The 26,770-nt window shown below is 60.5% G+C and overlaps 1 protein-coding gene across 2 annotated transcripts; it reads right to left on the reverse strand.

Moving 5' to 3' along the window:
• Nucleotides 1-175: 175 nt before the first annotated feature.
• Nucleotides 176-25,030, reverse strand: CLCN7 (chloride voltage-gated channel 7). Of its 2 annotated transcripts, XM_019468106.2 has the most exons (25): nt 24,789-25,029; nt 17,140-17,211; nt 12,876-12,947; nt 12,692-12,757; nt 12,222-12,354; nt 11,895-12,004; nt 11,223-11,303; nt 10,202-10,264; nt 9,999-10,082; nt 9,277-9,370; nt 8,978-9,042; nt 8,413-8,529; nt 7,741-7,795; nt 7,220-7,280; nt 6,524-6,662; nt 5,560-5,653; nt 5,128-5,297; nt 3,850-3,901; nt 3,443-3,570; nt 3,187-3,272; nt 2,807-2,936; nt 2,260-2,319; nt 1,996-2,172; nt 1,509-1,589; nt 176-1,243 (listed from the first exon to the last, which is right to left on the reverse strand). In XM_019468106.2, the coding sequence occupies exons 1-25, from the start codon at nt 24,939-24,941 to the stop codon at nt 1,157-1,159; spliced, it is 2,430 nt and encodes an 809-aa protein (XP_019323651.1). In that variant the 5' UTR covers nt 24,942-25,029; the 3' UTR covers nt 176-1,156. The 2 variants fall into 2 exon arrangements, with proteins under 2 accessions (XP_019323651.1, XP_053749684.1); XM_053893709.1 differs by lacking the exon at nt 17,140-17,211 and having other exon boundaries at nt 24,789-25,030.
• Nucleotides 25,031-26,770: the final 1,740 nt, after the last annotated feature.

Genomic DNA, 26,770 nt, shown 5'->3' on the forward strand with positions numbered 1-26,770 from the left:
TGCTTCCTCACCCGTGGGTTTCTGTGTCTCTTGCCTTCCCCGCCTCCCTGTGGGGTCCCCACATGCGCATCCAAGACGCCCCGTCCCAGACACACCCACCCTCAGCGGTCCTGCAAATCCCCCACTGCTAGACTGTGGCTGGTGCTGAGCACGAACAAGGGAGCCAAGCTGCAAGTGTGAGGGTACGATTCCTTTATTTCTCCCTTTCAAAGCCCCCGCTCCTCTCACCGCGTCCCCCAGGGGGGCTCCCACCAAGAAGGGACCAGCGTTTTGAGGACCCACTTCCTTTAAGGGGCCAGAACCAAGGCGAACCGTCCCCCACCCCACCCCCAGCTGCTACAATGGCACCCACATCACCTAGTCTCAGAAGTAGGCCAGGGAATCACCTCCAGAAAAGGTTCCCTAGGGCTCTGGGGACACAGGACACCGGATCCAGGCCCATCTAGCCTAACAGAGGCACAGCATTCTTGCTCTGGGCTCACCAGCCCATCCCAGAGCCCACCTGCCCCAGGACTGGAACAGGAGCTGTCCTGGAACACGGCCCCGGACCAAGGGTCCTCAGAGGCCAGTGGGAGCCCCCACGTGCTTAGATAGCAGCTCTCTCGGTGCCGTGCACTCTGGCGACAGCTGTGGGTCTGGTCTGGACCACAGCTCGGGGTGACGGAGGTGTTCACCCCATCGATGTTTTCGGCTTTCTCTCTGGCCAAGACCCCAGAGAGGCCGTGTGGTGAGTCTGGCAAAAGAGCCGAACTCCCTACAGAGCTGGCTGCAGAGGCCGCTCCCCAGGGCCCCGCCTCCAGGTGTCCAGCTGGAGCCTTTGCCGGGCAGGGTCCAGTGCCCAGGCCCATCACCTCACGGCCACAGAATGAGCCAAAGGGACAAGGCCACGATCTCTGCAGCAGCTGTGCGTCACCCGGGCCCCAGCTGGTGATGCACAGTCAGTGTGGTCCTTCCAGGCCGGCCCGCGGGGGGACAGACGGCACACAAGCAGCAGAGGGCCCTGCCTGCGGGCTGGCACCACTGGGACCCACGGGGTGCCGCTCGCTCACGGTCTCACAGGCGCACAAACATAGACACACACGTCCCGAGGAGTAGGGGATGCTGGATCCAGTGCTGATCCAGGGAGTAGGGGGGACCCCAGAGAAGGGCTGAGGCCTCACGTCTGGGCCAGGGAGAGCTCTTCAAGGCCCCCTTTCCCGAGCCGGTACCTGGCTAGGTCTTTCCTGGTCACCAGTCCGACCACCTGTGGAGGCAAAGCCAACTCAGTGACGCTGGCAACCCCCTGCCTCTGTGGAAGCCGCTGCCCCACGTGCCAAGGGGCAGCACAGTTTGGGGAACCCCAGGACTGAGCAGGTGGCCAGTCTGGATACTAAACCTTGAGTCCCCCACAGGAGCCGAGAGCGAGTACCCACCCGCGACCAGGGCAGTCAGCTCAGGAGGGAAAGGGCGAGGCTGGCACCCGGGCCCTGCTCCAGGGCTCCCTCGGGCACGTCCTCCCCACCACTCACCTGGTTGCAGTTGTCCACCACCACCAGGTGCCTGAGGCCCAGCGCCCGGAACAGCTTGAACACCCGAGGGAGGGACGCCTCCTGCAAAGGGAGGGGACGGGGCCTCAGCTGACCTGCCGGCCCCGCTAGTGTGGGAAGAGGTTGGCTGGCGGTCCCCCCTGCACCTCCCCCCTCCGCACAAAGATGCGTCCCGGAGACGCCTGGGGGGCTCAGTTGGTTAAACGCCCGACTCCCGATTTCAGCTCAGGCCACAGTCTCACAGTTCGTGGGTTTGAGCCCCGCGTGGGGCTCTGCGATGACAGTGCAGGGCCTGCTTGGGATTCTCGCTCTTTCTGCGCCCCTCCCCCACTCTCCCTCCCTCTCTGCCCTTCCCCCACTTGTGTGCGCCCCATCACGCTGTCTCAAATTGAAAACATGTAAAAAAGAGAAAAACAAAGGACGTGTTCGGAGCGGCTCCTGCCCTGGCCACAGCCTCTCGGGCAGGCACCTGGGGCACCGTGTAGGGGGAGGGGTTCATGAACTCTGACAGGTCCATGGTGCACTCCCGCTCATCCTGGGACACATGGATGGACTGGATCGGGGGGAAGCGTGGGTAGGCGTCCCGGAAGTCCTTCAGCCGAAGCCGCCGCCGCACGAGGCCCATGTTGGAGCGCTCCACAAACACCTGCAGGCGGTGGTGTGTCAGGACTCGGGCGCCCGGCTGCGTCTCCTGCCCCCCCACCCCCACCCCCCCCAGGCGCCCGGCAGCTACCTTGTGCTTCAGGAGGACGATCAGCTGGGAGCGCAGGATCAAGCCCTGAAGCCGGGCCGGCTGCAGAAAAGAGACCCGTCTGTGGTCTGTGGGTGAAGCCCAAACCCGAGGCCCTTCCTGTCATGCTCAGTGGCCCCGCGGCGACCTTCGAGGCAGACACCGGTCCTGCCGCAGGCATCTCGCACACTCCCGGCAGCGGCAACGGGACGTGACCGCGGGAACGAGGCGACGAGAAGCCGGGGTGAGACGCACACCGCGGCCCTGACATCCCAGGCAGCTCCCGACGGGTGTCCCCCGCCCCCCCCCCCAGCTCCTCAGCTGACAGGGCAGGAGCCCAAGACACGTGGATAGCTGGCCACCCCCGGCGGGCCGCCTCTGCCCGGCCTCCTGATTCCGTTCCTTCCCGACAAGCGGGGCGGAGCCCCAACTGCGCGTGCAGGGTCTCCATATCCGCAGCACGGCCGCACAGGCCACGCGTGCAGCCGGGAACTTGGCCTCCGCCAGCCGTCCAGGGGCCGCGTGGGCGCGGGTGGGCCGCCCCGGGTACCTGGCTGTCGTCGGCCAGCTCCACCACAGGGAACCCGTTGTGATTGGAGGCCGTGTTGCTGAGAACGTCCACGATGACGCCCACCTTCTCCCTCCTCCGCAGGCAGACGACCGGCGTGCTCATCACCTCCCTGCGGAAGAGCCCCCGCTGTGGCCTTGCCGTGACCAGCCACGGGACCAAGGGGAGCTTCCCGCTCTGCTCACACGGGAGTGGACGCGCGATACAGGTGCAGCCCCCGTAGGCGGGAAAACCGGGGACGGGGAGCCAGGAGCCCGCAGACCCCCAGGGGCTTCCCCGGCCGGCCGCCCACACGGCGCTTCCCCAGACCCTCAGACACGGGCCCTCCCAAACCGCCGGAAGCCGCCACGGTGCCACCGTACCTGGCGGTGAGCGAATGTGAGGTGACGGGGGCCTCCCAGTGCAGGAAGGGCACGCTCTGCAGCTGGATGTGCATGTCGTACAGGCCCTGAGGACGTGCGGGCTGTTGGCGCGGGGGCTCTGTCGGTCCCTCCCTCCACCTCTGCCGCACACCCCCAGCCCCCAGGCTCAGGCTCCCCCAGGCTCAGGCCAGGGGCATGGAGGGCCCACAAAGCAAGGGACAAGAAGGATTGGCAGGCCTCTTCCCACAAGCCACACCTCGATGAAGATGTCCCCCACGATCTTGGCGGTCATCAGGACCAGCATGATGGGGAAGCCGTAGGTCACGTTGCTGGTGGCCTCCATCATGATGACCGTCAGGCTGAGCGTCATCCTCACGATCCCACCTGTCCAGGGGTGGGGGGGTGGGGGGGTGGAGTCAGGGGTAGCGTCCAGCCTCTGTGGGCCACAAGGACTCTCCTACCTCCCCTGACCATCTGTGTTCTCTGTGCACACCTGCGTGCCCCCCGACCCCACCGTTTACCCCCGTGGTCTGCCCGGGCAGGCCGCACTGGGTGGGGACAGTGACCCTGAACACTGACACGGGGTCAACTCCTGCCTTCATTCCTCCAAGGGGAAGACGCCCCCTCCTAACCTTGGGACCCCACGGGGAGGCCAGGACTCACCCAGCTGGGCGGCCGCTCCCATCAGGGCGTATTTGCCAGGATCCGCCCAGATCTGTGGGGATGACAGAGGAGGGTCAGGGGCTGGCAGCCCCCTACTCAAACCCAAAGAGATGCATGACGCCCCAGGGGCCACTGGGCCCAGCAATTCCAGCCCTAGAAGGACACCCTATGGTTTACACACACGTGAGCAAAGTGGTCTGTGGCAGCATCCAGGGTGATAGAAACCTGGAAGTACCCTAGGTGCACCCCACTCAGGATGCCCCAAATGACCTATGCCACCTGCACGCACCGGACGACTCAGCAGCTAAGGCAAGAAGCACGTTCTGTGCGCCGAGGAAGGACGGTGGCGCCCACGCGCACGCAGCGGGCACCATCTGTGCAGAAATGACTGCACCGCGAGGGAGCAGGGAACCCAGCACATGCACAGCACGGACAGCCGCGGGCGACGCCTCACAGCGTGGGGTTCCGCTCAGGAAATGCCCAGAACGGGTGCGTGTGCAGAGACGGGGTGTGGCAGCGGCTGCCAGGGGTGCAGGCTTCCTGGGGTGAGGGATGTCAAGCATGGCGCTCGACAGCGGAGACTCGTACACGAGTCTGCGAACACGCTAAGGAACGCCGAACTACGTGCTTCGGCGGAGGGGGAGGCCTTACGGCGCACAAACCGCTTCCGGATTGAAAGACCACCACCCAGAGACCACGTCTGGAAGGAAACCTGACAAAACACACAACCAGAGCCTGGAAAAGGGAGCAGATGGGGGGACGGGAGACTCTGCCTGTGCCTTCTCACAGGTTTTAAATTTTTTTTTTTTTTTTTTTTTTTAACGTTTATTTTTGAGACAGAGAGACACAGAGCATGAACAGGGGAGGGGCAGAGAGAGAGGGAGACACAGAATCCGAAACAGGCTCCAGGCTCCGAGCTGTCAGCACAGAGCCCGACGCGGGGCTCGAACTCACGGACTGCGAGATCATGACCTGAGATGAAGTCGGACGCCTAACCGACCAAACCACCCAGGCGCCCCCTCACAGGTTTTAAAATCTTGACTAAAATAAGAATAAAAACACAAAAAATGGAAACCAAGTTCCCAGAGGCCGGGCACATGCGCCTCGGTCACATGCTCCCAGGGCCCGTCCTGTAACGAGAAACACCAAGCCTCCCCGACGAGCGTCTGTGCAGCACAGACAGGCGGCTGGGCCAACAGGACGCGTCAAACACCAGCGTCCGGGAAACTCAAGGCCGAGCACAAGCGCCGTCCCCGCGCGCTGGGAGCCCACACTCACCGCGGCCCCGGTGACGTAGGACAGGGAGATCCCAAAGAGCCGGCCCCAGGCGGCCCCGATGAGCAGGGACGGGATGAAGACGCCAGCAGACACCGTGAGCCCGTAAGTCCAGCAGGCCAGGAAGAAGTAGACCAGGGTGAAGAGACCTAGCGTCACGGGGTTGTAGGAGCCTAGGGGAGAGGGGGCTGGCCAGGGCCTGCCGCGTGGACCCACCCGCGTGGACCCAGGCCAGCAGCCGCCCTCCAGGAAGAGAAGGGTCCCGGCCGAACCCCTGCGCACCAGCGTGCCCACCACTGCGGCAAGGGCGGTGACCCCTGCCCTCAGGGCACAGCCGGCCAGAAGGCGACACCCGGGCCCTGGGCCCAGTGACCGCGGGTCGGTCAGAGAGCACGTGGGGACACGCGGCTGGCACCAGAGAGCCTGGGCACTCACCTGGTGGGTCGTGGAAAAGGCTGACCACGCTCTTCTCAGGGGTGTTGAAGAAGGCCGCGGCCATGGAGTTGTACTCACCGTCCGCACAGAAAAGCTGCAAGGGTGGAAGAGGGGACAGGCCGCTGGGGCCAGGGGCCAACCTCGTGATGGGTGGGGCAGGTCAAGGCCTAGCAGGGGCCAGCAAAGAGCCAGGCCCAGGAACGGCCAGAGCGTCAGAGGTCCAGCCTGCAGGGCCCAGCCCACAGAACAATGGGGCACACGAGGACTCCGGGACGCACCCCTGAGCCCACCCCCGGGGCTCAACAGGCGGCCACCTGAGCGCTGGTGCGCAGGGGTCCGGCCCTCCCAGGCGAGCACAGCTGTGGTTCCTGGACGCCTAACCCACAGAGGGGGCCGGCTTGGGTGGCCAGTCGGCTGGGGGAAGCCCAGACCCACACCCGTGACACCGGTTTCCATCCACCCATCAGTGGTCACTCCCTGGTGTCCCCCAGCCCCTGGCCACCACGAATCTGCTCTGCCTCCGTGGACCCGTCTGTTCTGGATGTTTCACATACAGAACGTCACACACCATACGGGACTTTGTGTCTGGCTTCTCTCCAGTGTTTTCCAGATCCCTCCACGCTGTATTGTGTGTCAGGGCTTCACCCCTTTCCATGGCCAAATAAACCCATTTACAGGCAAACCCTGTCGTGTTCATCCATGTGCCAACCGCCAGAGCACGTGCATGCGTGTGGCTGCGCTTCTCAGGCCCACACCCACAACAACCCGCTTTGGAAGTCCTCGTGTGGCCCTGGGCAGGCCAGTGCTCTGGAGGGAAGACCGGGGAGACCCTGTCTGACATAATGCCTCTCCCTGACGCCCGGTGGCCCTGGGAAGCCCCTCCATCCCGGAGTTCAGCTGTGCCAGCCTCCTTCCTGCTGGGCCCGGGCTGGCGGACCCTTCCCCCTGACCCTGGACCCCCTACCTGGAGGGGATAGGACACGGAGCTCCCCTGCAGGGGCTGGCAGTCCCGCGATGAGTAAATCAGCACAAAGGCGACCGTGGCCGTGACGGCAGCCACCAGCATGGCCTCAATCACCTGGAGGCAGGGCCGGTGGATGTACCTAGAGCAGACAGCAGGATGGACAAGGCCTTGGGACGGCTGGACGCCTGGGCCACTGCCATGACAATGGAGACCATGGCTCCAAGGAAAGCCCGTCAGAGGACACAATGGGGTGACGGTGCACAGGCACCAGGTCATCTGGATGCTCCCTGGCAGCACTTTCAGTCCGGGCCAGACGACAAGAAGGAAGGTGTGCGTCCTTGAGCCCAGGACCCGCCCGAAGGTTCAGGAAACTCACGAGCTCCCACGCTGCTCTGCAGGTCTGCAGGCCCGACTATACCCCGGGTCGGGACGCCCGGATGGACCAGGCCGAGGCTGGACAGAGAAGCTGGGAGGACCCCAACCCCAGGGCCCCTTTCCAGGCCTCCAGCCAAACCCAGCCTCACCCAGCCCCTGGCCAGCGCTGGCCTGTCGCCTCCTGTACAACCCATCACAGAAGGACACACGTTGGCACACGGCCTTCCGCCGTGTGTGGGCACAGGGCCCACAATACATCCGTTTTCAAAGGCCCCAGGAGCCACACTGGTCCGTTTGGTCCACAAAGTGGAGGTTTCTCACCTGATTCGAAACATCGTCAGCCAGTAATTCAAGGCATTGAACACGGCCCCAAGAATACCACCTACGACCGGGAAGGGGGAGCATGTAAGGGACACAGGGGAGGAAGAAGGTGGCCTCCCAGGCAGCAGAGGCGTGGGAAGGGAGCAGTGTATGTCTGCATCACTGCACCCTGACAGACGCCCTGGCTTGTCTCAGAGGCTTTGCTTTCCTTCCAGGAAAAAAGGTTTCTCACAGTAGAAAGCACCATCCACAGCTCATTCTATTTCTCTGTGGACCCCCTGCCTCCCCCCCACAACAGCAGCTTCTCCGGTGGAGAGGTAAAGCTCTGGTCTTCGGGCTGCGGGCTCCCTCCCAGGGGTGTGTGCACAGGGCAGGACACGGGAGGACGCGGGGTGCGGGGGCTGTTTTCCTCTCCGGCCACCTCACAGCTGGGCCAGGCTGGGCTCTGGCAGGCCCTGACCCCACTGGAAGGGACCCGCGGCCGTCTGGGGGAGTGACAGGAAGCACGGACCGGCCCTTACCCACCACGCCCATGGCGATGAAGATGGGGATCTCGTGGATCGTGTACACCATCGTCTGCACAGGGGAGAGAACGAGCAGCCCGTGAGCTGTCTCCACACAGACCCTGGTACAGACACGGCCCACAGTCTGCCCGTGCACACGGCGCCCCCAGCACTTGCACGCAGAACCGTGGGGGTCCCACGCGACAGAAGCGCCGGGCGTTCTGAGCAGATCACGCTCCCTGTAAGGCTTTCACCTGCTCCTGGTCTGCGGCTCCGTCCAGCTGAAGGCGGGGACGGCCCAAGCTTCTGCCAAATGGCAGTCAGCGGGGCACAAGTGAGGAAGAGCCCCGGGAACACGTCTCGTGACCCTCTGAGCCACTCAGGGCTCCTCTGTGTCCGCATGCGCGGCCCCTCACGGGAGTGGGATCTAAGCACCTTTGTCCAACAGTCAGCGGACCGCCAAGATACCCCCCGGAGTGTCCGATGGGTGTCAGACATCCTAACCTGACGGGCAGTTCCGAGGTGTGCTTTCTTCTTATCTCCGGCCCTGGGCACTCAGCTCAATCATGCAGCTAAAACCAACTATTTCTCTACAGTCCACATTCTCAGAATGAACCGGAATCATCCCGGGATGATCTTGGCCCCACACTAAGAAAGAACCGGGAAGAACGCGGGAGCACATTATATTACCTCTGTGTCAAATCTTCCAAAGTTGATCAGTCCTGGGCTCGACAGGTCCCATATGTTTCCATGATAAATGCTCAGGACAAAATTGAGGGTGAACGTGGAAATCATGGAAGCAAAGAACTGTAGGCAGAGAGAACGAGCGCCATCAGAACCAAGCCCATTGGGCCAAAGTCCCAGAGCCAGGAGGCTGGGTGGGGGCCTTCCCCTGTCACTTAGGAGGTGTCTGGAGACCCTCCCGAGGCTGGCCCCTCGCGGCTGGACGAGTGGGTCACTGCCTTGTGTGGATGAGCGTTGGGCCAAGCCAGTGATGGAGCTGAGGGACGAGCTGTGCGGGGCCTGGGGTCCTGATAAGCAGGAGAGCAGGTGGCAAACAAGGCCCGCGGCCGACAGAGGACGCGCAGCGGCTCAGGTCAAGTGATGGGCAGGGCTTGCCATGACAGACCCACAGGGTGCACGGCTCCCAGCACGTCAGGGGACGTCTCCCCAGGAGCAGGGGCCCGCCAGACAGCAGAGGCCAGGGACTGGCAGTGCCTGACTCCAGCGAGGGAGCGGCCCTCCACAGACTTACTATTCTCCACGTCAGGAACTGGTTCCAGAAGGAGGCGCCCTCCTCCAAGCTGAACAGCACCCCACCTAGAACGGCAAGCAGCCCGGCACTGCCGCACTGACCCAGGCCGCGGGGGACCCCGCATCTACCGCAGCCCCTGCCCCACGAGACCCCAGGGCCCCAAGACCTTCAAGGGCGGCCACAGGGCCTCTCGGGGGCACGTGCCCATCCTCACCCCGAGCTCAAAGTCTGCCAACACCAAGAACTCTCCTCCACACAGTGGGCACGGAGACCTCCCCGGCACAGGCCGCCCTCCTCACCCACAGGGGCTCCAAATGCAGCGGACACTCCGGCCGCAGCTCCCGCTGAGACGAAGTCCCGCTTCTCCGTGTCTCTGCGGAAGTACTCGAAGATCTACAACAGGAAGAAACAGGGAGAGTGGGGCTCAGCCAGCCTCCCCGAGGGCACTTCACTGAGAAAGGGCCGAGGTCAGCCAGAGGCCACGGAGACAGGGCCCGAAGGCAGAGGGGGGCAGGGAGGAGGGGACATGAAGGCGTCTCGGGACAGCCATCGACTTGCATTCACAAACACCAGAGAGCTGACGAGGCGACACACGCTGAACGCACCCTTGCACGCCAACAACCGAGGGAGGGAACCGAAGACACCCATTCACAACAACGAGGACACATCACAGTCTGCCTAAGAGACACGTTAGAAACTCAAAACCCCACCGCCAACTGCGAAGAGATGAGCTGAAAACACGTTTCTGATTGAAAAATCTAAGACTCTGCTTATAAAAACAACGAACGTGTGCATTCCCACATCAACTCAGCACACTAGCCATCAAAACGTGGTGGCTTTTAGGGGAAACGTGACAAAACTGCTCTGGAACAGATCCCGAAACTAAGCCTCTTCAATGTGTCCACGAGTCACTCTTGCCTCCTCGTTCTGCGTGCCTTGGGGACGGTCACGGGAGACGCCAAGGTCCTGGTGGAGCCTCCCAGGGATGCGTGGTCGTCCGTGTCGGCAGGAGAGAACTCACCTTGAAATCTCGCTTCAGCGACGTTGACCTCCCTTGGGAAATCCCGGCGGCGATCACAGAGCCCGAGTGAATCATCGGCCCCTCCTAGAAGCACAGGACAGCCGCCCTCAGACAAGCGTGGCTCCAAGAGAACACAGTGGCCTCGCGTCGCAGGCAGAGTGCGGGGGACTCACGCTAGGACAGCACCACACGCACTCCGTTACCTTTCCCACTGCCAGTCCGCCCACCACAGACAGGATCACTCCAGACACTTTGATCACGAGGGTCTAGAATACAAGGGAAAACACATCGAGTCTCTGATTGAAGGCCACACGGTCTGGGAACCTGTAGCAAAGCTGTAAACGTGAAGCAATCCTGACTGCGTGTCCAGCCCCAGCCCCACGAGACAAGGCGGGGGGGAGAGCCCACGCGTCTACCGCAGGTATCCTCGGAGCTGGACTCCCGGCTGATTCTTTCCTGATTTCCTTCATCTTCCCATTTTCTGCCCTGAGTACTCGTGTGTCCCAGGGAGCAGAAAGCAGCAGGAGGTACGGCTCCTCTGGGCCCCCAGCTGCATTTCTCTGCCGACCACCTGCCAGGGTCGCTGCCCACCGCCGCCTGGCTACCAGTGTGGTAGCAACGGGGCAGACGCTGCTCCTGGCGGCTCCGAGGTGAGTCCTGCCCTTTGCAGCAGGGCACGGGGCCTCCCCCGGGCTGTCACCCCCAGTGCACAGCTGCCGGCCCCCAGGAGCACCCCCTCTCCCCAGACGGGGTGAGAAGCCTCTGGCTGAGGCATGCCTACCCAACACCGGAAATGACCACGGAGGGACCACGCTCCTGACCCCCCAACCTCCTCAGAAACAGGTTGTCAAAGACAGTAAGTGTAACGAACATCGAGGACAATTTTAAGAGCAAGGAAAGCGTCACGGCAAGCGTACCCACCACTCTAACAGAGCGGTTCTCGTTTGGAAACATTAACCACCACGCAGAACTTAGGTTCCACACCACCGTGATCCTAACAGATACCCCATTTCAGCATTCGTGCAGGACTTAAAGCGCGTAAGAGAAAACCTCACCACCTTCCAAAGCAAGATTACGCAAAATCCACGCACGTGCTCACGGGCAGCACACAGAGTCCGTCCGGGCTGGTCCCCACGTGCAGGCGGGCAAACCAGGAGCTCCCGACCCCGCGAGAACCCCACGCGGAGCACCTGCTGCCAGCCACGCGCCCCCTCCGGGCCTCACCTTGAGCCGGACCACATGCGGGATCTTCACCCCGTTGAGGAAGCACTTGATCTGAGGGATCCCGCTGCCGGCAGCGACCGGCTGGAAGGAGGCAGAGGCCAGCACTGAGCCGGGTCAGGTAGCGAGGGGCCACAGCCACCACCCGGCCCAGGAGGACACAGCCACGCGGGGGCCCACACGGGGAACAGCTGCCCACGGAGGGATTCTCGCTTCACCCCACAGGCAGTGACCACCGGGGTCGGCAGACCACGGGAGGGGTGGGGAAAGGAGAGGAAAGGAAGCCCGGTGTCCCCAAGAGGGCACGAGGGGCAGGGGACGCTACAAGACAGACAGGAGGCACATGTCACACACTGGCCGAGGGGCCGGGGGGGAGGGCACCGCACAGCACCCCACACAGAAGCTTCTGGATGCTATACCCACGACAAGAGAGAGGCAAAGGGGCAGGCGAAGGAAGACAGGCTTCTGAGAGACACGGGGGGTCCCTTCCACCTGGGCCGGCCCCACAGTCCTCGCTGAGCGGGGCAGGAGCCGGGCGCCCTGGGGTCGGGGGTGACTGGACGTTTAACACCTGCGCCAGAGGCCCCAGCAGTGTAGCCACGCCCACCCGACCAGCACGGTGTCAGGGCTCCCACCCACGCAGGCGCCCCTGCCTCGACCTCCTGGTGGCCCTACCTCCACAAACGCGACGATGGCGGAGCCGACGAGCACGAATGCGGAATTGAGGGTGGCCCACAGCAGAAGGGAGAAGGACAGCCCGCCCCGCTCCGTGAACTTGTCGATGTCGAGGGCTCGTCAAGGATGAAAACTTTCCTGGTCTCTCCTGCGGCCCGGCCTCCCGAGCCCCAAGCGCCAGGAGCTGCGCACTGACCGGACCGTCACCTCCCGGCCGTGACAGACACGGGCACGCAGCCACACCTCCCCGCCCTTGATAACACACACGCGGGGCTCAGAGGCTTCGCTGCCGGTGGACCCTCCTGTGCTGGGGACCACAAAGGATACTGTCCTTGACGACCTTGTACTTCAGGCCAGCCACGTTCTCCACCACGATGTCGATGAAGCAGGCCACGAGGCCCGTGAGGATCCCGATCATGGCACAGATGACCCAGCGCTTCATCTCCACTGTTCGGAAGGCCTGTTTGGGGGGGGGGGGGGGTGCCCATCAGAAGCGGGTGCGGGGGGAGGCCCCCACCGGGAGCGGCACGCTACACACGGACCCCGCATCACGGAGAGGCGGCCTCTGGTCATCTTAGAGGCAGTGGGCCTTCCCAACCGATTTGCCATCAGAAGCCGCCACCTCGGGCGCCTGGGCGGAGGCGGCCTCCGCCACCCACAGGACACAGCCGCTGTCACACGGGGCCCTACGCTGGTGTCTCTTGCAGAAGGGATGGAGGTGCGAGGACCACGGAGGGGGAGGGAGATGGCGCCAGGGCAGCGCGGGGCAGCGGCGTGGGCGGCCCGCGCAGACTCACCGTGTGGTTGATCCGCCGCTCCTCCTCCAGGAAGAGCTGGTTCTCGCTGTTGTCATAGTCCAAGCTCTGCGGGCAGCAGACACAACGCCACGCCTGACCCCACGCTCCAGCTTCACGTGGGGCGGGGGCGGGGGACAGGTGCCCAGGGGCTGCTTGGGGTGGGGCCCAGAGGAAGGAGGCCCACCTCGTACTTGAGGGACAGGAGCTTCTCGTTGTGCGGGATCTCCTTGGGGAAAGGGTGAGGGGGTTCCAAGTCCTGTAGGAGAAAGAGTAGAGCCACATACTTGACGAGCCAGCGCATTTAAGAAGAAACCACAGGGGGGCACCTGCGGCGCTCAGTCGGGTAAGCACCCGACTTCGACTCAGGTCACGATCTCACGGTTTGTGGGTTTGAGCCCCACGTCGGGCTCTGTCCTGACAGCTCAGAGCCTGGAGCCTGCTTCGAATTCTGTCTCCCTGTCTGCCCCCCCCTGCTCGTTCTCTCTCAAAAATAAACACGCATTATTTAAAAAAAAATTTTTTTTAAATTTTTTTTAACGTTTTTATTTATTTTTGAGAGAGAGAAGACAGAGCATGAACGGGGGAGGGTCAGAGAAAAAGGGAGACACAGAATCCGAAGCAGGCTCCAGGCTCTGAGCCGTCAGCACAGAGCCCGACGCGGGGCTCGAACCCACGAACCGTGAGATTGTGACCTGAGCCGAAGTCTGACGCTTATCCGACTGAGCCACCCAGGCACCCCCCCAAAAAAAATTTTTTTTAAGAGCAAGCACAAACGAGAAGGGGAGGGGACATGTGTACATCTGTTCTATGAAGCCAGTAGTCTATGGACCCTAGAGCCAGACGAAGGTGCCACAAGACAGGAGGGCACAGGCACACACCCTTGGGAATGCAGACACTAAGTCCTGGACGAGGAACCAGCGCATCGGATCCCTCGGCACCATGACCAAGGCAGGTTTATCTCAGGGACGTGAGGCTGGCTTAACGTCCGAAAATCAAGTAATGTCATGTTTATGGAACCATGGGAAATACATTGTTGGTCTGTCCCAGGGGCCGGCACCCGGCTCCGAAATCCCATGGCCTTTCTGCAGGGTGAGTTTTCTGTGCGCTGGAGAGACAGAGAGGCTGCTGCCAGAATGACCAAGGCTGGTAAGAGGGTGGGAGCTCCCAGCTCCACTCCCAGAACTCTGACCTCTGGCGGCGGGTGGGGGGAGGGCGGCTGGAGACGGAGCTGGTCACCCAGGACCTGATCAACCTCACCTGTGTCACGGGGCCTCCAGAAAAACCCCAAAGGAAGGGGCTGGGGAGCCTCCAGGCAGGTGAACGCACACACAGAGGGGCCGGGAGGGTGCCCCCCCCCCCCGCAGGGCCGGGAGGCTCCCAGCCCCCTCCCCACCCCTTGCCCTGTGTGTCTCTCCCATCCCTGTTCCCGAGAGTTCTATCCTTGACGATGGACCAGTAAACATGAGTGAGGGTTTCCCTGAGTTCTGTGAGCCGTTCTAGCAAATTATGGAGGCTGAGAAGGGGGGGGGGGCATGAGAACCCCGACTCAGAGCCGATGGATCAGAAGCACAGGTGACAGCCTGGATTTGTGACTGGCATCGGAAGTGGGGGTGGTCTCGTGGGACTGGGCCCTCAGCCCCGGGGGTCTGCATAATGCCGGATAAGAGTGTCAGAACTGAGTTAAGTTGTAGGACACTTCCACTCGACCTCGTCCTGGAGGCTCCGCCAGGCCCGTCAGGCGACAAGAGAGAAAAGGCATCCAGGGTGGAAAGGAAGAAACAAAACTCTCTATTTGCAGGTGACATGATCTTGTATACACAAAATCTCAAAAAACATACTAAAAAATTAAAACTATAACACATTCAGTAAGATTGAAGGATATGCGATCAGCGCGCAAATATCAAACACATCTCTAAATGCCTGCAATGAACAACCAAAAATGAAATTAAGAGAACCCTACTTACGTTAGCACCAAAAGCACAATATATGAAATGATACTTACTCCTAAAACACATTTACCAAGGGAAGCGTAAGACGTGTGTGCTGAAAACCACAACGCACCGCTGAGAGAACCTAGAGATGCGAATATGTGGACAGACACACTGTGCTCACAGGTCAGAGGACTGAGCACTAAGAAGCAGCGGCGAGTCCCGGGCCGCCCCAGCCGGCGTCCCCAAAGAAATTGGCATGCTTAAAAACCACACGGAAACACAAGGGGTCTCCAGCAGCCAATACGAGCTTGAAAAAGGAGAACAAAGTTGGAGGACACTCACTTCCTAGTTTCAAGACTCACATGAAAGCTCCGGTCCCCCGGACAGTGTGGCCCTGGCTCCAGGACAGACACAGGGAACGGTGGAGACAAGGGGGACCCAGAGCCTCACGTGGATGGCTGACTTTTGAACATGGTGCCAACACAACTCAGTGTGGAAAGAAGTGTTTTTCTGAGAAACGGCGCTAGGGAACTGGACATCCACATCCAAAAGAGTGAAGCTCTACCCTCACCTTCCATCAGACAAAATCAGTGACAGATTCAAGACCCAAAATGATAGAACTCTCAAGGCGTCTGGGTGGCTCAGTCGGTTGAGCATAGATCTCGGGTCAGGTCATGATCCCAGGGTTGTGGGATCGCACCCCAAGTCGGGCTCCGTGCGGGCAGCACAGGGCCTGCTTGGGATTCTCTCTCTCTCTGCCCCTCCTCCACTCATATGCCTGTGCATATGGGCATTCTCTCTCTCTCCCCCAAAACAAACAAAATCTTTAAAATCAAAGACGTCTCAGAAGAAAACACAGGAGAAGATCTTCATGACCTTGGACTAGGCAGCGGCTTCTTACATAAGACAGCAAAGGTACAGTGACGACAGAAAGAAATAGTTAACTGGAGTTCATCACAATTAAAGAGTTCTTGGGAATGCAAGCTGATGCAGCCACTCTGGAAAACAGTATGGAGGCTCCTCAAAAAATTAAAGGTAGAACTACCCTACGACCCAGCAATGGCACTGCTAGGCATTTATCCAAGGGATACAGGTGTGCTGTTTCGAAGGGACACATGCACCCCATGTTTATAGCAGCATGGCTGCTATACAAGAGCCAAAGTATGGAAAGAGCCCAAATGTCCAACGATGGATGAATGGAAAAGAAGATGTGGAATATATACACGATGGAGTATTACTCAGCAATCAAAAAGAATGAAATCTTGCCATTTGCAACTATGTGGATGGAACTGGAAGGTATTATGCTAAGTGAAATTAGTCAGTCAGAGAAAGACAGATATCATAGGACTTCACTCCTATGAGGACTTTAAGAGACAGAACAGATGAGGGGCTCCTGGGTGGCTCAGTCGGTTGAGCGTCTGACTTCGGCTCAGGTCACGATCTCACGGCTCGTGGGTTCAAGCTCTGCGTCGGGCCCTGTGCTGACAGCTCGGAGCCTGGAGCCTGGTTCCGATTCTGTGTCTCCCTCTCTCTCTGCCCCTCCCCCACTCAGGCTCTGTCTCTCTCTCTCTCAAAAATAAACATTCAAAAAAAAAATTTAAGAGACAAAACAGATGAACCTAAGGGAAAGGCAACAAAAATAATATCAAAACAGGGAGGGGGACAAAAGAGAAGAGACTCATAAATATGGAGAACAAACGGAGGGTTGCTGCAGGGGGTGTGGGAGGGGGGATGGGCTAAATGGGGAAGGGGCACTAAGGAATCTACTCCTGAAATCATTGTTGCACTACATGCTGATTGGAATATAAATTTAAAAATAAGTAAATAAAATCTTAAAAAAAGGTAAAGAATTCTTACAACCCAGTAACGAAAACACAAATAACCTGATAAAAACGGCACAGAATGGGAACAGACATTTCTGCAAAGAAGACATACGGAGGGCTGCCACCAGCCATCACAGAAATGCAGGTCCGAACCACGAGGCACCGAGGAGGAAATCAAATGCAAGTCGAGGGACCCGGGCGGGCTCAGGAAGCACTCGCCGGCAGCTGCCGGACAGCTCGGCACGGGGCAGGGCAAGAGGGCGTCACGCTGTCCAAAGGTCCCTCACCCCTGAGGTCCTTGTCCCCAGAGTCCCCCTCCGGCCCACTCGAGGCCCCTCTCCCCCGGGTGGTGCCTGTTCCCCTGGCCTTTCCCCAGTTGTCTCGTGCTCCCACATGACGCTCTTGCTCAGTGTTCCCTCCCGGCTCGCGCTGCCCCATCTCTGCTCACGTGGCTCAGCCTCAGGGCAAGCAGACCCTCGGTCGCCCAGGCTCTGGGGTCCCCACGAGACAGCTGGTCATTTTGTCCCTGAGCTCTGCACGACCCACGGCTGCCCCCCTGCTCTGCCAGGCCCTGCCCGCCGTCCACCACCTTCGTGTCCGGCGCTCCCCGTCCGCCCCCTGCCGGGCGGCACCCCCACAGGAAGAAGGGGTGGGTGGTGAGAGGCGAAGGGTAGGGGATGAGTCTAGCACTCACGGGGTCGAGCAGCTCGTCATCCAGATCCACGTTGCTCATCTGTCCGATCCGGAAAAACGCTGAGCGTGGTGACTGGAAGCGTGAGAGAAATCACAGGGCGCTCAGCCACAGGCGGTGCTGACTCATCTGGGGCCCCCCACCCTACCGCACGGCCGGTGGGGGGCCGGGATGAGTCGAGCCCCTGAACGGGAAGCCCAGGCCTTCCTGGCCCCAGAGGCCGGGCCCTCCTCCGCTCTACCGAGACTGCAGACAGCTGCCAGCCCCGGGGACAAGGGCTGCAAGACGCCCACGCGAGTGTCCTCCAGGCTCCCCCCACCCCACCCATCCTCCTGTGTCTCGTCGTCGGGAGACCGGGAGGCTCCGGCAGGCGGGGACCTGTCACAGGTCTCCACGCAGCCCCTCCAGACATGTGGTCAGGGCGCCCGCACCCCCAGGGTGCCTCTGAAACGGGGCCGGGCTCCTGGGCCCAGGGGCGGGTCAGCCACAGAGGACAGACACCCAGGCGCATGGTTCTTCCTACACCCACTGCCCGGCCACGTCGGGGGACTGGCCAACGTTTGCACTTCAGAGAAACATCATGTTGCAGCGTTAAGTATGTCCCAAGTACTGCGTGGAACATACTGGCACCGAAACGTGACTCGTGGTTTCTCTGAGGAGGGCACATGCAGCTGGGCGCCTTGCGCTGGGGGTCAGCCCAGACGCAGCCGACAGGACGCAGCACGAGAACAAATCAGACGCCAGCCCCCCGGCCACGGTTCCCGCCGCGTGGTCAGCAGGCAGATGACCCTCCTCCTGATAGGCGGTCACAAGGTCAGCAGCCACCTGGCGCCACATCACAAGGCGCCAGCCGCCTCCCCCCACCTCGTCACGTGGGCATTCTGCCACCTGGCATCCTCAAAGGAGCGAGGGCGCATGCACGACAACAGTACGACGCCTGGAGAGGGAGACCGCATTCGCGTACCTTCTGGGACGGGACGTCGTCACGACTGTCCTATTTCGTTATCAGTCACTGCTGTCGACCTCTCACTTCGTCCTGTCTGCGGGCTCAGGCATCCATGGGGCCCACACTCACCCCACAGAGCTGCGTGTTCCCGTGAGGACCCGTGCCCCGTGTGCAGCTGGGCACTTCTGTCCACACACATGCAGCAAGTTCTGGTAAAGCGGGGTTACTGACAGAAACATCTGGTTCTCTTTTAAAAACGATCAGGAACGGCCCCAAACTGCTGAATCTGAGCAGAAAGGCAGGACGGGGCTCCCCGGCTTCACGCCCTGGACAGGAGGGCCAGCCCCGCTGATGTCTGCACTCGGCCGGCAAGAGGTCCCAGTTCTCGAGGGAACCGCAGCCAGGAGGCCGCCTGGACCTGGAACAGCCTCCGCTCTGCAGACAGGACGCGTGGACCCGGAGGGGTCCTGGGCCACCGCCCCCGGCCGCAAGCCTGAGTGCGGCCAACACCGAGTGCACTTCCTTGGGCGCACATCCACACATGCTGACCGGCCAGCGGACGGGGCGCAAGCGTGGACAACCCAGCTGAACAACACCTGGGCGGAACTGAGCGCTGAAGTGAGGGGCATCTGGAGACGGTGGTCTGTGCTTCGACCCGGCAGACGGTGCCACTTATTCTCCGGTGATCACGAAAGGAGCTCGAGTACACCAGGCAATCACTCCTCCGCAAAAAGGGTGCCCAAAGTCGGGACCCGCAAAGTGCTTCCTCTGACGTCTAAACGGTTTGCAGGGGCCAGGCCGCCGCACATGCATCACCTCCGGAGAGGTGCGGCAAGAAGGGTCCAGTGGGCACGGTCCCCCGTGCTCAGGTGACACAGAGGCTGCCAGGTGTGGAGGGTGGACCGCACCCCAGCAGAGCACGCTGGACCCGGACCGCGTGATGGCAGTGGAGGTAAAGCACCCACCCCCCTCCCAGCTTCTCCACGTCTTTTCTGGGCTTCAAGGCATCTTCCGGGAAACATCCTTCATGGTGAGAAAAACCATTTACTTGAAGTTCAGTGGTTTATTTCATGTCGTGTCTGTTTCTCTCTCTTAAACACGGGTGAGGTGACATACGAGCTCCTCAAACTACTGATATGCACAACAGCCGGGACGGAATCTCTAGGGTGGGAAGATCCCAGAGATTACAATTACACACTGTGCAGCTGCACAGACCTGACTCTCTGGAAACGTCGGGTCTGGGGGACGAGAACGGATCGGGGTGCGGGAGGGGTGACCACAAGAGGCAGGACGAGGGAGCCTCACGCCGACCCACACGGTCTGCACGTTGACTGCGGTGGCGCTCACACAGAGGCACCTGCGTGACGTAGGACGGAGAACCGCCCGCGTGCCAACATCAGTGTCCCGGTTTCAGCGCTGTGCTGTCACTACGGGGACTGACGCAGTGAAGGAAATGGGGGCAAGGCGCTCGGGCCCGCTCTGTATGGCCTTGTCAACTTCCTGTAAATCCATAGCTATTTTTAAAATTAAAATTAAAAGTACGTGCAAATGGGACCTGCCAAAAACCCCCGTGCATCAGAAGACACAACAGAGGGGAAGGCAGCCTGCAGAGAGGGAGAACGTGCTGTGAATCGCACTTCTGAAAGGAGTCAACCACCTTAACCCTGAAGAACTCCCACAAGTCAACCACAAAAAGAAGCCAATCACAAAAGTGGGCAGAGGCCCCGAGTACACGTCTCTGAAGGCGAGATGCATACGGCCAGTGAGCACAGGACAATGTGCTCGACGTCACCAGAGCCATGCACATCCCAACCACGAGATGCCACCTCACACCTGTCGGAACGGCCACCACCAAAGCCCGGAGTCGTGAATGCGGCAGGGGTGCCCAGGAGCCCGAGCCCTGTGTGCCGGGGTCGGGGGCGTGATGGTGCGGCGGCCGCGGCACACAGCCTGGTGGCTCCTCGGACAATTCAGCACAAGATGACCACGTGACCCAGCAACCCCACCTTGGGGGTGCACTGTAGAGCTGGAAGCAGGGACCTGAAGAGACCCTTGCACACCCCACTCACGAAAGCATGATCGGGCCACGGGGCGGGGGGCTGGGGGGGAACCCAAGTGTCTCTTGACGGATGAATGGATAAATCCACTGGGGTCCACATGTGCAAAAGAAGACGGTCTGGCCTCGAAAAGGAAGTAGATTCTGCAATCTGCTACGACGCAGAGGAACCTTAGGGATGTTATGCTGAAAGACGGCAGCTGGCCACGGCAAGACAGACGCTGTGACTGCACATACACCACAGCACGGTTCCTACTCGGGTCTACAAAGACGGGAAGTAGCAAAGTGGGCACCAGGCTGGGGAGGGGCTGGGGCGCCAGTGTTTCAGTTGTGCAAGGCGGGCGAGTTCCCTGACGGGCAGTGGGGACAATTGCACAACATGAATGCATCTGACACCACTGAACCGTACCCTAAAGACTGGTTAAGGTGCCAAGTTCTGTCGTACGTTTTTACTCAAACGTAAAGCAAAAGTTTAGAAGCAACTTATTGGGGCGCCTGGGTGGCTCAGTCAGTTAAGTGTCCGACTTCGGCCCAGGTCGTGACCTTGCGGTTTGTGAGTTCGAGCCCCGCCATCAGGCTCTGTACTGACATCTCGGAGCCTGCAGCTGCTTCAGATTCTGTGTCTCCCTCTCTCTCTGCCCCTCCCCCACTCATGCTCTGTCTCCGTCTCTCTCAAAAATATGCAAACATTCAAAAAAATTTTTTTAATTAAAAAAAAATAAAAACTTACAAGCTGTCTCTTGTTCTATTCGACCGTGCCGCCGCATTCTGACGGCCGCCAAGGTCCATGCTCCACACTGAGGACAGGGCCACAGCGGCCAGGGGCACACAGGCAAGCAGACAGGCGCCTGTAAACCGAGTGCAAGCCCGAGGGAGCCTGTGAGAACCTGGCACGCTGGGTCAGGTGGGCGAGGAGGCCGGCAGGCTGAGCCCCATCGAGAAGGAGTGAGCCGTGCAGAGGGGGAAGGGGACGGCGGGCGGAATCGTCTGGGACGGGAACGCCACCACGGCCTCTGCCCGGGAGGCTTCCCCGGACGTTCTGTCTAGGCCTGGGCCTGGTCTTGGTCCTCAGCTCTCAAGCCTGCCTCCTTGCTGACGACAGGGGTCTGTCCCACCCACGCGGACCCTGCCTGAGTGGTACTAAAGACAGGAGGGACATCCATCTGGGGAGCCCTCACGGAGGGCAGTGGGGCAACCAGCCTGGACCCTCCAAGGTGGGGCTGGGCAGACAGAAAGGGAGGACAGGACATAGACGCCAAGGCACAGGAACTTCCAGGATGGAATGATGAGGTGCTAGAAACCACCGAGGAGAAAGACGGGGGGCTCGCTTATGTCCAGCACTCAAGGGGCTGGTGAGGACGACGGATGAGCCGCCCGGGCAGGTTCCCCGAACACCCCGCCCTGGCCCTTGGCACTCCCCGACTGTGGTCTGCGGCTCCAAGGTCACCAGGGAAGACACGGAGGTAACCCAGCTTCCAGAGAAGATCCCTGGAATCGATTCTAAACACTAACCTGACAGTGCTACCCGCCTCCTGACCCTAAGGTGTCCCAGGCAGATCTTCCCAAAGCTGAGGTCCCTGGAAATGTCCTGCATTTACAAACCCTGCAGACACCCCACCCCCCACCGCTGAAGCATCTGCTTCTGCCTCAGATTTCCCCCAGAAGTTCTCCAAATGCTCCGCTCCCCGCTACCCACATATGTGACCATGACTGGCTGACCACACCCTCTTCTTGTCCCAGCAGCACAACGGCAGTGACTCGCTGATAACTCACCATCACCCCACACTCCGGCCCCACGGGCCCAGGGGCCTGCCCAAGGGGACAGCATCCCACAGGTGGCTCAGAGCAGCCTGCTTCCTTCCGGGCAGGCGGCTGAGCTCAGGAGGGTCGCCAGTCCACCCTGCCCACCGTGCTTGTTCCCCACGGGGCACTCAGCAGCCTAGCAGGGAGGTCGCCCGGCAGGCACTGCCCAGAACAGCTTCTTCAGGAGCGGAGCAGGCTATGCCCACGCCGCGGTGGCACCACCACCACCACCACCACGCGACTCTGGACACAATGCAACAAACCCCAGAGGGCCAGTAGGTGGCCGAGACAAGCTCCCGCGTCTGATTCACTAGAACATTCCTGCAGGGGGTTGCTGGCCTGGGATGTCATTTTAGTCCAAACGGCCCCGGGACTGAGAGCAGCACTAGGGCGCCCCCGAGCCTAAAGCTGAGCTCGGCCTGCGGGCCCAGAGCAGACCCTCCCAGCAAAAGGCCAGCGTCGAGGAATCCCGTCAGCCTCCAGCGGAGTCACCCCATGAACGACAACCCAAGGACAGTCACGTTCGTGCTGCCGTTCCCAACGCGAAGACTACGAACAGCGGCTACCGCTGGCCGGCTGGGACGGGCACAGCGCCGAGCGCAGCACGCACACGGACCTTTCTGCGGGCAGGGACGCTGAGGCAGAGGAGGCTGCGGGGCTCACCTCCCGGGGTGCGGAACGATACATCCAGCTCAAATGCCTATGGTCTCCCGCGTGCCAGTCTGCACACAGCGGGCTACGATGCTTTCAGGCTGCAACGGCCAGCTTCCTGCAGCGCTCTCCACAAGATACAGCCAAATTCAAAGCCAGCAGCTGTCCCCTGCAGGTCCCACCTGCCTCTCTCCCCACTCCCACCTACTTTCCAAACTTGCACAGGATCCCAAACACACCCTTCATCCTTTCCCAGCCATCGGCCTGCCTGAGGGTCTCGCACTCTTCAAGAATGGAACCAGGGGCGCCTGGGTGGCTCAGTCGGTTGAGCGGCCGACTTCGGCTCAGGTCATGATCTCGCGGTCCGTGAGTTTGAGCCCCACATCAGGCTCTGTGCTGACAGCTCAGAGCCTGGAGCCTGTTTCAGATTCTGTGTCTCCCTCTCTCTAACCCTCTCCCGTTCATGCTCTGTCTCTCCCTGTCTCAAAAATAAATAAATGTCAAAAAAAAATTTTTCAAAAGAATGGAACCAATTGTGACCTCTTCTGTCTCTGGGGCCCCTCACGGTCTTCCTGGAGCAGGAGGCCTGTCTCCGTGAGCCTGCAGCCGGTCGGAAGGAAGCTGCTTCGTGCGCTTCGGTGTCCCAGGCACAATGCACACAGCCGGACACTGAGTACGTGCAGGATAAACTTTTTTCTTAATTGTTTAAGAAAGGCTAGTCTGTTACTACCTAACACAGATGAACAAAGAGCTTTGCATTTTTTAAGGGAATACATTTTTTTTTAAGAAAAGATTTCAAAGAGCTCTTAAAAAAAGAAAATGAAACAAAACAAAAACCATAAGAGCCAACTCCTGTGTCTATTTGCAAAGAGAAACGAGGAACCCCAGGGCGCCTGGGTGGCTCAGTCAGTTAAGCATTTGACTTGGGCTCAGGTCATGATCTCACGGTTCCTGGGTTCTAGCCCCACGTCGGGCTCTGGGCTGACAGCTCGGAGCCTGGAGCCTGCTTTGGATTCTGTGTCTCCCTCCCTCTCTGCCCCTCCCCCACCCGTGCTCTGTCTCTCTCTGTCTCTCACTAATAAATAGAAACGTTAAAAAAAAGAGAGAGAGAAGTGGGAAACCCCAGCACGTTCACTCTCGAGATAAACCCAAATTCCACCCCAAAGTTTCCAATTTCTTTAATTAAAGCCAGTTTTATGCTTCCATTTTGTAGGCCTCGGGTTACTTTCTTTTAGAAGAGGAAAAAATAACGTTCCAAGAAGAAAATGACAAAGCACCCTTATGCGTCCCCCCCCCCCCCCAAAATGAGCCACTTCAGATCACTTCTCATATAGACACAGAAAGCATTTCAACGTTAAGATTTCACTCAAAGAGCAGACGTGGGCTTTGGCTGTCCGATGCCTCTGGGGGGGCGGTACAAAGATAAGCCCTAGAGGCTTGGGTCCTCTCTCATCTTTAAACACTGTCCAAACGTTTAAAGGACAGATCTAGGCCAGGAGAAGAAAAACTGAAAAATAAACGCAAAAACAGTCAGAGCAAGCAATGGATAAAAAGCGTCCAAGCACTCAAAATCAACACCACACGCAATTCATTCAACACCTCCACCGCATCGCCGATGTGCTGACCACCCCGCAACCACCCTGACTCGCTCCCAGCGTCGGTGTGGACGCCCCAGTTTCAATTAATTGCTAAGGGCACCTGGGTGGAAATACTCGTCCTTCCTAAGATCGCCCCGTACTGGTGCCTGCAGAAAAGGGGGGCCGGCAGAGCTCCCCACCGCCAGAGAACACTGTGCAAGCGGAAGCTCGTGGAGCCGGGCCGGCCCCTCGAACCCCACTAGTCACCCGGCCCAGAGCTTCCCCCCCCCAAGACTCCAGAACCCAGGGCCCAGGTTCCAGCCAGCGCTGCCATTTGCCAAAGCGGCCCCGGGGCACGTTCCGGAACTAGTCGCGCCTCAGCTGCCTCCTCTTCGGCAGGGGGATGGTCAGAGTACCGATGCGCCCGCCAGCACCCGCCGGGCACGGGGCCACCGCCGACCCGGCGACCCCTCGCCCGCCAGAGCCGCTGACCCGCGAGACGGAGCGGCCGGGAAGGCGTAGCCCAAGGCCGCCCGGGGCGCACCCGCCCGGCTTCCGGCTCCCGGCGGCGGGGGGCCTGAGGCGCGGGCCCGGGGCTCTCCCGGCGGAGGGGACTCACCTGACGGGCGGCCGCGGGCCCGGCCCCGTTCAGCAGCGGCGTTCCCTCGCCGGCTGGCGCCCCGGGCCGCGCCGTCCTCCGCAGCAGGGGCGCCGCCTCGTCGTCGTCCAGGTCGCGGCCGGACCACGACACCTTCTTGGACACGTTGGCCATGGCCAGCAGCGGCCGAACCGGCCCGGAAAGCGCGGCGGCCGAGTGTTTGTTCTCGTGACCCGCGCCGCGGCCACGTGACCGGCGAGGCCAACCCCACGTGACGCGCGACGGCGGCCGCGCAGGGGCGTGCGCGCGGGGCCTTCTGGGAGTTGTAGTCCCGCGCCCGGCACCGTCCTGGGTGGTGGGGGCTCCGCGGCAGCTGCGGTCGGCGAGAGGGGCGCCGCCCGCTCGGGCGCTTGGGTGACCGACCGGAGTCCGGCTTCCGAGAACGGGTCACGGCAGGAATGGAGGGGAGGGCCGGCGTCCGCGCGGACGAGACCGGAGGAAGGGGGAGGAGGGCAGGTGGCCGCCGACCAGTAGCGCGGAAGGACGGATGGACACGTGGCCGCCGGGTTGCCGGGGAGTGAGCGGTCGCCGGCGCCCGTGAGACACGTGGCCCCTGTGGCATTGCTGCAGAATCACGGTGGGGAATCACGCACACGCAGACTGGGGGACATCTGCTAAACTGCTGGGCAGCTCTGTTCCACAAAGGGCTGGGACCGCCCTGTGTGACACGGGATTGACGCCACCGGGCCGACTGAGGCTCCCGATGGCCCCTGCACTGGGTGGTAGGATAGTCTGGTTCAGCGCTCAAGGCTGAGCATTGTCTTGGAGTCACCGCAGGGAAGGTCCTTGTTCTCGAGACACACGACCTATACAGGTGGATGGCCTGGTCATCATAATGACAGGTGGCCACCGACAGGGAGGACAAAATGTGACAGAATGTTGACTCAGTCAGTCTAGGCCAAGCACTTATGATGGTGCAATGTATTCCTCTTACAACTTTTGTATTTTAGGTTTGAAACTTTTCAAAAGAAAAAGATGTAACAAGTAATTGTGTTAGAGGGGCGCCTGGGTAGCTCAGTCAGTTAAGCGACTGAAGTCGGTTCAGGTCATGATCTCATGGTTCATGAGTTCGAGCCCCATATTGGTTCCGTGCTCGGAGCCTGGAGCCTGCTTAGGATTCTGGGTCTCCCTCTCTCTCTGCCCCTTCCCTGCTCGCGCACTCTCTCTCAAAAATAAATACACATTAAACAAACAAACAAACAACTTTAAAAAGTGTGTTAGAGGCTCTGAGGCTGAGAAGGTAACAGAGCCCCTCCCCTGAATAACTCAAAATCAAAACTAAAACCAAACTAACAGGAAAGAAATCCCCAACAGGGTTTTAAATTTTCCCCACAGTTACTGTGCAATGCTCTTCTGGAAATTCTAAGAATAACGTTCTTTCGAAAGAGGTGTTTTGTCATTAGCGTCTTAGGGCTTTGCCCTTTCTGGTGGTGGACAAGAGCGGCATGGTGGCCTCCAGTTTGTGGCCCAGCGCACGGAGGCTGGCACACACCGGCCCAGGGGAGCAGGCAGGGTTGGGCTGGGTGCATTTGACCGAGTGGAGTGGATGATGGGGTCCAGGCCAGCAGAAGTGCTGAGCTGAGTGATAGGGAGGTGAGAACCGATGGGGGATGAAGGGATCCTGCTGGAGGTGGGGGGCATCCCTGTCGCCAAGCAGGGCCAGGCTGGTCCTAAAGGCCAACACTGTCAGACGAAGGGCCTGGACTTGTGCTTCTGCGGGACCAGTGGCCCTTGTAGAGGATAGATGGCCAGGTGGGGAAGAGAGAAACCAGCCCCAGCTTCCTATCAGGCCCCGGCCCCCGCAACATAAGGAGGACACCTGGGTCGTCTTGTCCTCTTTACCCAGAAACACGGCAGACTCAGGTCATAGCTGGGATTTGACAGATCATGCTTCAAAATGCACAGGGGACTTTGTCACTGGCCCCATGGGGATGGCCCCATTC

The sequence above is a fragment of the Panthera pardus genome, unplaced genomic scaffold (genome assembly GCF_024362965.1).
Source record: "Panthera pardus isolate Hobbes unplaced genomic scaffold, ASM2436296v1 HiC_scaffold_4, whole genome shotgun sequence".
Classification (NCBI taxonomy): Eukaryota; Metazoa; Chordata; class Mammalia; order Carnivora; family Felidae; genus Panthera; species Panthera pardus.